The sequence below is a fragment of the Onychomys torridus genome, chromosome 11 (assembly GCF_903995425.1).
Source record: "Onychomys torridus chromosome 11, mOncTor1.1, whole genome shotgun sequence".
NCBI classification, from domain to species: Eukaryota; Metazoa; Chordata; class Mammalia; order Rodentia; family Cricetidae; genus Onychomys; species Onychomys torridus.
Window position 1 is genome coordinate 56,831,823 of NC_050453.1, and position 11,499 is coordinate 56,843,321.

Consider the following 11,499-nt stretch of genomic DNA (forward strand, 5'->3'; position numbering starts at 1 on the left):
GTTAAGACTTGAGGAGTTTTATTTTATTTATTTTTGGTTTTTCCAGACAAGGTTTCTTTGTGTAGCTCTGGAGTCTGTCCTGGAGCTTACTCTGTAGACCAGGCTGGCCTCGAACTCAGAGAGATCTGGCTGCCTCTCCTGGGATTAAAAGCGTGGGGCACCATCACCCAGCTAACTGGAGGAGTTTTAAAAGGAATCCATAGTAAAGTCCATTATTATGTCCATTAATATTCGTCTTCCTGGGATTCTTTTTTCCTGGCCATATAGAGACAAATCTGTCTCAACAGTTTTAAATTTTTGTTTTGTGAGCCATTATCTCAAGTTCATTAGTACTTCAGAAAATACTGATCTACATTAAGTGTAACCATGACCTATTTTCTTTTAAAATTAAAAATAAGAGGCCACTGGGGGGGAAAAAAACAAAAAAAACAAACCTACAATGACTTTGAATTACCCTATGCCAATTTCCTAGACCAAATCTTTAAAGACCAAATCTGCAGAGATGATGATGATCACGTAACTGCCTCCATAATCTAAAGAAAGAAAACTTCTTACTCCAGGATCCTAACTCAATTTTCAGATGAAAGTGAAAGGCTGGCTATGTTTGTTTTGAGACAGAGTAGAGCAACTCTCCTGCTCTCTCTCACCCATCTACTTTGGAATTTCAAGACCAAGCTACCATGCCCTGTTGGGAGACCTACAAGAAAAGTGGAAAACAATGTTACGACCAGTTAAAGCTCTTCTGCATTTAGACAACTCAAGTTCATCTTTCTACCCCATACCATGCATTCAGTTGTTATGGGTCACTAAGTCAGACTCGAAAATCCTTGGAAAGGCTTTCCAGCTCAATTCATAAACCAATCAAGGGACCCACAATGACACCTATGTGGAGTTCTTCCTATCTGCGAAAAGGGAACTCCTAAATGCTGGCTCATGGCTTTCTTGTAGGAAAGAGGCAAGTTTTCACATGACCAAACAAAAAATGGCAATGCTGCTGATCTTAATTTTGCAATCTACTCCAAAATTTGAATCTGAAAATATAACACTTTGAGACTTTAAACAATGCACTCATACCAAATTCATTAACACTTTAGATCTCTTCTCTTTTGTCTGCTTTTTATTTTTAAGACAGGGTCTCACTATGTAGCTTTGGCTGTCCTAGAACTCACTATGTAGAGCAGGCCTATGCTCAAACTCAGAGATCCTCCTGCTTTACTTTTAAGCATGTGCTACCACACCTGGCTTTTTAGATCCCATTCTAAACTTTGGTTTTCCAGTGTATTACACTTTTTCTTTTTTTAAAAGTAGAAATAGCCGAGGAGATAGGTCATTGGTCATTTACCTACTTCAGCGCAAACCCTGGTTCACTCTCCAGCAAAAGATAAACAGTGGACTACACAAATGAACTAGTCACAACTTCAAATTTAAAAACATTTTGAAGACAAAACTATAAAATAAAGCACTCCAAGTTTTTATAACCACTCAAAACCATTGTTATAATGTCTTATGCCTTTATACAGTATACTTGTAAATTGCTTTTCTAGTGGATAGGAAACGTGGATTATTCACATATTGATTCAGTCACACATAACTATATTTTTGACTAGCCTGGCAAAAATAAGTTACTCAAAATTCTTACCAATGGAAGCTGTATCATGAGTTACTAGAGAACAGGTCTAATATATAAACACAATGGTGAGCCATCTTTTTCCTACATCGGGAATGTAAACAGAAGTTCACCACAGTTGTCTGTGAAGAGTTATTTATTAATTGTTCCACAATAGTACTAAAGTTCATAACAAACCAAAGTGCCACAACCAGTCTGAACTGAAAGAATGGCAAAATAAGAACAGATTGCCAAAGATTGCTCCTTCAAAGCTTGTTCCTCTTGACTTCTAAGCTATCCCTTATACTCAACCCCTACTCATTCTTCCTTTATTCTCTATAAATACAGAGAAAACACAAATCTTCCCCTTGGGAGTGTAAGGTCTAAATCATCAACTTTCCCCTCAGCTACTTATTTACACTTCCCAAGAATGGCCTATTTCAAAATATAGCATGCTTTTCACGTCTTATCTTGCACATTTCAGCCCAGCTAGTCACATGTGGGCTATGGTGAGTATAATCTGACTCCTGTTACATAAAACGGTATGGGCTGGTTGTGTTTGCTTGCACATCTGCCAGTATCTGCCAGAATCTGCTTCTGTACAACTAAAGAACTTCCAGAATTGGCCAATGATTATACTGCTAACATTTCTGTTGATGAAAACACTGTCAAGCCTAAGCACCTGCAAGGTGAGATGAGAAGGTATGCAAAGGACCCCCAAGTTCTACACAACTTACTGCTTGACTGGTGTATCACCCAACCTCAAGGCTTTCTATAACCTAAACGTCTCCCACAGTGAGGAAATAAGCTGCAGATGAAGAAATTTATCACTGGATACATTTCAGGTATTAATTTTTTATTTGTACAATAAAATTTCAGAATATAGGCATCTTCTAAGGAAGGGATTCTTAATAGGTGTCCGTACATGAGATATATGCTTGTTGACTGACTTGTAAATCACCATGTGCAGATGTATTTCCACTAATGTGCACTTAGGGAGGCAGTGACCCTACCAAGTGCCCCGTCTGTGAACCCCAAACTGCTAGGTAGTATTTCACTGCATAAGCTGTAACATTAAGAACTTAGAACCCTTCCAGGCCAGCCTGGTCTAGAGTTCCAACAGAGAAACAGTTTCAAAAAACAAAACAACAAAAAACAATTTAGAACCTACATAAGTTAGTCACATTCAAATATATATTTAAGTAAAACAAAAAGCAAAGCAGAATTTTAAAAGTGTATGTCCTCATAAAGGTAATGCCCTCATTAAAACTAAGTGTCAAATTCTTTCTTTTTTTTTTTAAGTCAAGGGTTAAGACAACAGAATCCCAAGGCACTACCTTCAATGCTGCTCGTTCTAAGGAATAAATTAAGGACATAAAAAATAACAACATAAAAACCCACCAGGAACTCTAGCATCTCAGAGGGTACAAGCAGATTAATCAACTGCCCAGATCCCTCTCTCCATGACACTGTGGACACTACCTTCAGCAGCTGGGGACCCATCGCGGCACTGGCAGTCCTGCCCTGTGTCGTGAGAACTACATCCTATCATTCTGTATCTACTGAGAACATGAGACCACTAAACTCAGAAAATGATAGCCTTTAGAAGGTTTTACTCTAAAAATAGTTGGTAGTTGAAATTTTTCCCCCTTCTCTCTTCAGGGAAGTTCGGCTCAACAAGAACCTATGAATTTAGAGGCTAAGGGTTATATATGAGGTTAGCTGCTCAGACTGTCACCCAGCCAGGCTGAAAGGTCACTAAAGTTAATTATAAAATGCTGATTATCAGGGATGAAAACCATATTAAAATGGACAAGAACTTCTGCCTAATTAGTGCAATACATGAAATCTGAGGTAGATGTTTGTATCATGTTTGCAATACTTAAAAAGTTAAGCACATTATTCTGTTCTCATAAAATTACCTCACAAACTACTGCTCAATAATTGCTGAAAGATAGTTACCACTGTCTGTGTATTTCAACAGAAACCCACAGCATTGCCCTCTACCTCACACCTAATGCCTTCTTTTCAAGACAGGGCCTCATGTAGCCTAGGCAGGCCTCAAACCTATGTAGCCAGAGATGACCCTTAACTTATCTGCCTCCATCTCCCTAGTACTTGCTTATTTGGTTAGAGATAAAACAGGCTGGGCAAGAACTCTATCAACTATATTCCCAGCCCACACATAGTCTAATGTCTTTAAAAGGTTTTTAATTAAAATGATCAAATTTATCATACGTTTGATGACATCATTTGATATGATATATAGAATCAATATATACATTCCATAAAAGGAAAACAGAAGGCAAGCAAGTGGGTTTTGAAATTCTTATCTGTTTTGAGCTAATCTGGGGAAAACAAGCTGTGCAGGGAATCGGGTAACTGGAGTCACCTAAGATTGAGTGAGGTTTCTGCTTAGCACTCAACTCCAAGAGACAACCAAGTGTGGAGTAACTATGGCAGAACAAGCTATCCTACCTTCTAATGGCACAGGCCATGCTTACCTTAACTATCAATTCTGTATCATTACACATGCACACAGCCTCTAAGAGCATTCTACCTTCGGTGTTTTCACTCTTAGTTATCAATATCCATACCACTAAACCTCACACAAGTTTTCTGATGTGCAACTTTTTCTTTTAGATAAGGTCCTAGTGTGGCCCTGGCTGGGCTGAAACTCAGTCTGTAGATCAGGCTGGCCTTGAACTCAAGAGATTCACCTGCCTCTGCCTCCCGAGTGCTGGGACAAAGGGCATGGCCACCAGGTTCAGCTTCTTTTATCATTTAAAGTTAGTATTTACTTCAAATACCTTTACTGCATCTTCTATATTACAATTTCATCTTTTCCTTCTATATCTACGCCCTCAATTTCTTAACACGTTAACTGCAATTTCATTCTTTTTCTTACTAAAAATGCTCAAGACCATTTTAATCCATCATTCTGTAATTTTATTATAACCCTTTGAGGCAAAAGGATATATAACACCTTGAGCCAAAATACTGCGATATGATTTTAAATAGAGCCTCTCTATTTAAATAAATACTCTCCCTAGAATAATATTTAGGATGGTTAACCTAGTTTCAATATAGTATAATTTACATATTAGATTTCTATTCTTTATATTATTGTGCACCTCACACAAAATATTCAATGCATTTTCATATAAACCTAGAAAGACAAAGTACATTAAAAATACAATAAAAAATGCAAGCTCCTAAATTACAATTTATACCATTAATGTGACTATTTTATGAAATGTAATCCACAGAAAACTGAAAAATATGACTAAGTGATATCTCCTTTCTTCAATTTTTGTGATTAACAGGACTTTTATTGGTAGTAAACTAGAGCAAACAATCAGAATAATACATATGTAGTATTCAGTACACACAATAAAAGTTAAAGAAATTCAAAACCTGTATAAAACAAAAGAGAGAGAGAGAGAGAAATCATACAGCTTAAGAGATACAGGGGTAAAGGTCCTCTCCATCCTTTGATCACACTTGTCTCTGTACCCAACAGAACTTACTGCACTTAGTAAGACATACAGACATTTTAGTACTGAGTGTAGTAAAAGAATTAAACACATTTTCTAAGAATCTTTCAATGACAAGTTGGTACCCTTTAGCTAACTAAAGCTAAAGGAAGGTGGGAAAAGGGAATTAACTAGTATTTTGTAACCATTTTTTAATAATTTCTTATTTTCAAAACACTGCTTTTATAACAGAAGTGTTTTACACTTGCACAATATTAATTACTTTATTATACATGGGAGCCTGTGGTAGGCTGATTACACAATAAGACTGCAAACAACCAGTGGTACTTTTCTGACGTCAGAAGAGTTCATAAGACTGAAACATCACCAAAAGTACATAAAAAACTCATCAGCATAAACATCAAAGTACATTAAAAATATAATCAGGAAAAAAAATACAATTGCTAAAAAGTGGTTTAGAGCAGAGCCACTGCCTATCAGCAGCTTCAAATGGCAATTAGCGTTCATAGCAAGTTCTGATGACAAGATCCCTGTACAATACTGACTAATACACCCCTTCAAAATGTACACTAAAGGCTGCAATTTCACCAAGAGTTCTGATGGCATTAGAAAATACACTCTTATCTGTTACACAAGCTATGCTACCAGGTGGAATTACAACCCTTTATATCTATAGCTTGTACATGGACATCTGTATTGGGTTTGTTTAATTAAAAAAAAAAAAAAAAAAAAAAGGTGATGTCAGGGATGTTTACCCTATTGTTTAGTATTTAGATGCCATAAGACATATAAAATGCATAATCAATTATCTACTAGATGATAAATCACTCTAAAATTGAAACCATCACGACAGGGAGGAGGAACAAGAAGGCCTAGAACTTTAAGAGGAAGTTAAGAACAAGTACCAAAAAACCAGAAGTGAAGATGGTAAGTAATAGCACAAGTGAGAAAATGTTTTAGGCCATGTATAATGAATAATGCATACCCCAAATTTCAATGTATTATGCAAATCCAACTTACTTTCTAATACTGAAACCAACCAACCACTTGGGTTTTAACACTGTACTAGACATTAACAGAATCACTTAATGGAATTACAGCCTTGTTACAGTTGGATAAAGAGGGTGCTTTTTTTTTTTTCCTCTTTCTTTTATTAAAGCTATCATTCCAGGCTTTGATCAAAGATCCAAGAATATTTGTTCTACCAAGCTGGAATGAATGTGGGTTTGGAAGTTTGGAGTATATTTAAAAGCTGCAACAAAATATAGGTAGCCAACAATCTCAGAATTTTGGATCAGCCCAGACAGAGATAGCATTTGAAATGTTTTCGATCCCTTACTTAAATGATGAAATGTATATTCTATCAGCCCAGAAAGAGCAATCTGAAATGTTTAAGATCCCTTAACTTAAACAATGAAATGTGTATCATACTATCTGTAAATTGGATATTCCATTACGGTGATAACGTACAGAATTCCCATGCGTTATTACACTTTCCTGAGAGTAAAGCAATTAGAATAACCTTAATCCTATCAACAAAGTTTTTTTTCTTTTTTCTTTTCTTTTCTTTTTTTTTTTTCTGTAGTTTTTGTTTTTTTGTTTTTTTTGCATTTAAAACTTTTGGGCTATTCCCTGACAATCTATACAAGTAAATTTGATTGCTAAACATTGTCACTTTGAATGTCAAACTATTTTTAATCTATTGATTTTGATTAAAAATCATAATACAAACAGCTAAAATCACACTAACAAAATAAACTAAATATGAAAAGTTGCATTGAAAGGGCATTACATTATTCTTAATAGGATCGTGTAGAAACATTCCAATGGCAGTGTTCTCAAAATAAAACAAAATTACATTAGAAGACTCCCAGCCTGGTCACTCTTGAGACCTTACCTGTAACTCTGGCTGGTGGGTGTCTTTACTCTTGTACTACATGGCTCACTTACATCAGACATCATATTTGTATACCCTGAGAAATCTGACACTGAAGTCCTTACTCTATGGTCCACTTCTCCATTAGAGTTAGAGATAAAGGTCATTGGCACCCTGCTGCCCGACTTAAACTGAGAACCAAATGCTTGTGCAAAGTTCTCAATCTGGTACGTTGTTCTAGGCTCTATGTCTTTCTGAGGATCGATCTGGCTAGCTAACTCCTGAGATGGAATCTGAAAGCTTGTTGAGGACTCTAAGTTTTTCTGTTGTTCCTTCTGGCTAGTCAATTTCTGAGATGTGGACTGGAAGGCTGATGATGTCTCTAAGTTCTTCTGAGAATCTATCAGATCATCCAGCTCCTGGGAAGGTGTCAACTGCTGATGTGTAGCATCCAAAGCAGATAAATAAAGACCTGGTTGAGATCCAAACAACATCCCAAAAGGAGGCTTTGGCAATGAAGATGGCAACACTGAGGTAACAGATTGGCCAAACCCACACTCCAAAGGAGATGTAGTGTATATCTGTTTTTCTGGAAACAGTGTGTGGTTGTGGAGAGGTGAAGACAGACTGACAAACTGGAAACCGTGTCCAAGAGTGAAGCCTGCGTTAGTCGATTTTTCAAAAGCCTGCTGGAGGTATTTGGAGTATTCTTGTAACATGCTTGTTTTATCATTTGAAGGTGTTTGGGTGCCTGGGCTCAAATTTTCTTCTTGAACCAATTCTGAGTGTTCTGAGGTGTGTAAATCCACTCGTGGTTCTGTTAAATTGAAAGGGTCCTCCTTCTGCGTTTCTGATTTGCCGGAGTACTGATCCAAAATACTTTGTAAAACCTCATCAGGAATTCCAGACTTGTCGTGACAAGACTTGATTTCAGCATTTAGAGCTGAGGAGTCAATAAGTGACAAGGGTGCCTCACTGTCCAGAACACTGACACCTGCAGACTGAATGACCGACTGTTGGGAGACCATGTGGCCCACGTTGATAGAAAAGGCACTGTTGCTGCTGGCAGTTGGTAGGTATCTTCTCTTCTTCGAAAACTGCATGGCATCGTCGTAATTACTACTTATCTGACCTTGTTTACCACTGGTACTCTGGAGGAGACCAATGGTCTCGACACTGTTATTCGACACTATGCCAAGTGAGCCACCTGGTTTACCAGACAAGGATTTCTGTCCAACGACATCTGGTAATGGTGACACAAAATTAAGGTAGCTTTTATCTGTACTCTTTCTGCTTCCTTTCTTAAAGATCAATTTTGGCACCCTTTTCTGCAGTTCATCTATCCCAGTGCCAATTATGCCTCCACTGGTAGACACAGTAGGCATTTCTACTGAGTAACTCTGCATGTTTATATTGTTTGACATTTGTGATTCATTTGCTTTGCCAGTCTTGTGTTCCTTATTTTCAATAGCTATGCTTTTGGACTTGGATTTTCTCCTTGAAGAACTTGTATTTCCCTGAGACAACACAGCCAGATTACCCATATTATTATGGTTCGATGACCCAGGATCTGCACTAGCGGCTCCTTTTGCTATGGCTTCACCACATGTGCGCCTGTGCTTCAACAATCTGTCAGTCCTTGAAAAATACTGTTGGCAAGTGTCACACTTATATGGCTTTTCTCCACTATGTGTCCTCTTGTGTCTCTCCATATGGTACTTCTGAATAAACTTCATGCTGCACTGATCACATCCAAAGGGTTTCTCTCTACTGTGAATTTTCTCGTGTCTCTGCAGTAGGTATTTCTGAATGAAACCCATACTACACTGGCTGCACTGGAAAGGTCTTTCTCCCGTGTGGATGAGGACATGTCTCCGCAGGTGATAGGAGCTCCTAAAAGCAGCACTACAGTGATCACAGATATGAGGTTTCTGACTTGGGGAGAGGACGGCACCTTCTCCATCTCCAACCAAAGGTTTGGAAGATGCACTTGGCTTCCTCTTGGCTTTGATTCCCTGAGATTCTGGCTTTGGCCTCTTTGCCTTTTTGACGTTAGTGTCCTGCTTTGGCTCCTCGTTGCCATGGTCATCAGTCCTGCTGCTGCTGCTGCTGCTCAATAATACATCACGGTGGTGCTGGGCTGGTTGCTGCTGGACATGCTGGTGGAGAATACTGAGGTCTTGGATGACGCCGTGGCTCCCCCCTTCCCCGCCTCCTAGGCCTGGTGATCTCTCTTCGGCCCCAGCGAACAGCCCCCCATAGTGGTGGTGGTGATGGTGGTGGTGGGACTGCTGTTCCTCGGGATCCGCAGGTTTCTCCTGTTTGATGCTCACCAAGGACTGCAAGAATCCCCAGGAGGTCCTCTGCGAAGGGAAGGCCGCGGCTGACGCCGCCGGCTCCTTCTTGAAAGTCATGTCCGGGGCTGGCGGAGGGGGGGGCTCTGCGGCCGGGGCTGCGGAGGTAGAGGAGGATAACACGCACTGCGGGGGAGGGGCGGCCGTCCCCGCCGGCCGGGTGAAGCTGGTGACCGGGGGGAGCCGGTGGTTGAACATAACCATACCCTGGGGAAAGGTGTGCTCCATCTCTGCTCTCCTGCCGCTGCCGCCGCCGCCGCCGCCGCCGCCGCCGGAGCTGCCGCCGGAGCCGCTACCACCGCTACTGCCGGGACCGCCGCCGCCGCTGAGGAACCCGCTGCCGATTTTCATACCCCGGAGGAGGCCTGGCTGCGGAGAGGAGAGAGAGGAGGGAAGAGGGAGAACGGCGGTAGGGCCGGGCCCCGGGCCGGGACCACCGCAGCGTTTGGGACCCGCCGCGCCGCCGCCCAGCCCGCACCGCGCCCGGCGCCCGTCCGCAGCCCCGCCGCCTCCGGCCTGGCACGCTCGGCCCCGCGGCCTTCCTGGCCGCCCCCGCGCCCGCCCCGGCCCGCCGGCCACACTTACGGGTTCCGCCGCCGCCGCAGCCGCCGTCGCCTCCAGTTAATAAAAATAACGCCGTCCTCTCCACAATGGAATTAAAAGCCTCCCCGCTTCTGCGCAGCCGCGGCGCGGTGTCTGCCGGGAACTCCTCGACCGGACCAGAGGGGAGCTCTAGGGGCTCAGTGCGCCTGCGCCGCAGTTTCCGCCTGGCCGGCCTGTCAATCAAGGGGGCGGTTGGGCGGAGCTGCTGGGGGCTGGGCAGGAGGGGCGGGGACTTAGAGCCCGACCGCGGAGGGGCTTCCGCAGCCAGGGGACCTGATTGGTGGCTGCGTCGAGGGGCAGAAAGTGGCTGAGGGTTTCTGGGGAAAAGATGCTCAGGAGGTGGAACCCCGGGGGGCGGGAAGTCGGGGGACGCCGGGAGAGCGTGTTGCAGCGTGGCGTGGGAGCCGGGGAGAAGGTGGAGAAACTGAGGACTGGACTTTGGCATTTTCTTCACGTTAGGGTTTGCAGTCTAGGTACTGAATCAAAATCACACCCAGAAAAGGATTCCTTGAGCACTTGTGATTCTGTCTGAAAGCGTTGATTACAGATACCTGTTACCCTTCCTTTCAGATGGGGACAGTAATAACGCATCTTTACATTTCCTGGAGGAGCCTTTGAGACCGCCATCGAGGCACCGTTGCAAAAAGTTGTCTCACTGCCAACCTACCTGAAGGCTACTGCAGAGGGAAACCACGTGTAATCCCAGGTGCAGCCGTCCTGTAAAACACGCCCACATAGAGTTCATCATCAGATGGTATTTAAATGCCACAAACCTTCTCAGTTGTCTGAGTTTGCTTGTCACGTTGGTTGCTCTAGCCTCATCTGTAAAATATTGGCCATCGTTATTTTCTAAGATCTCTGCTAGGACACATACCCCACCCTCCCGACCATTTCATTACAGAAGGCCTAGAAACTCATGTAAAATTGCCCATTATTCAGTTGGGGGAAATCAAGTAAAATCTTAAAGTTCTACCAACAAGCCGGGCAGTGGTGGCTCACATCTTTAATGTGCTGGGAGGCAGAGGCAGGCAGATTTCTGCCAGGCCAGCCTGGTCTACAAAGCCAGTTCCAGGACAGCCGGAGCCGTTACACAGAGAAACCCTGTCTCAGGGGAAAACAACAACAACAACAACAACAAAATTCTACCAACGAAACCAACAAATAAGTATCTACTTAGTGCCCAATAATGTATAAAAGGCGCTCACTTTCACAGTGAGCATGCAAAAATCTAAACCAGCAACTCTCCTAGGAGGATTTATACATCACTGACATTTTTAATGAAACAGCTTGGGCAGTAGTTGTTTACATGGTATGTTTTCTTAAAGAAATTGCAGCCCATTTTCTCATAGTGTTTCACTAAGTGACTTCTTGTAATTAAAGAACTTCCCTGACAAATTTCACAATTAAAACCATAAAAATTATTATTTACTTCCACAGGCCTCTCTGAGTCTGCCTGGAAAAGTTAAAAACAAAACAAAACTGTATTTTATGAGTAGTTTGATGTGGCATTGTACCTTTCTAACCCATGCAACTACATTCAAGTATTTCCTGCAGCTGTCAAGT

At 41.8% G+C, this 11,499-nt stretch overlaps 1 protein-coding gene across 2 annotated transcripts; it reads right to left on the reverse strand.

The window, feature by feature from the left end:
- Positions 1 to 1,891: 1,891 nt before the first annotated feature.
- Znf281 (zinc finger protein 281) lies at positions 1,892 to 10,066 on the reverse strand. Of its 2 annotated transcripts, none has more exons than XM_036202459.1 (2): positions 9,919 to 10,066; positions 1,892 to 9,702 (listed from the first exon to the last, which is right to left on the reverse strand). In XM_036202459.1, the coding sequence occupies exon 2, from the start codon at positions 9,682 to 9,684 to the stop codon at positions 6,997 to 6,999; it is 2,688 nt and encodes an 895-aa protein (XP_036058352.1). In that variant the 5' UTR covers positions 9,685 to 9,702; positions 9,919 to 10,066; the 3' UTR covers positions 1,892 to 6,996. The 2 variants fall into 2 exon arrangements, with proteins under 2 accessions (XP_036058352.1, XP_036058353.1); XM_036202460.1 differs by having other exon boundaries at positions 1,892 to 9,698; positions 9,919 to 10,060.
- Between the last annotated feature and the right edge of the window lie 1,433 nt (positions 10,067 to 11,499).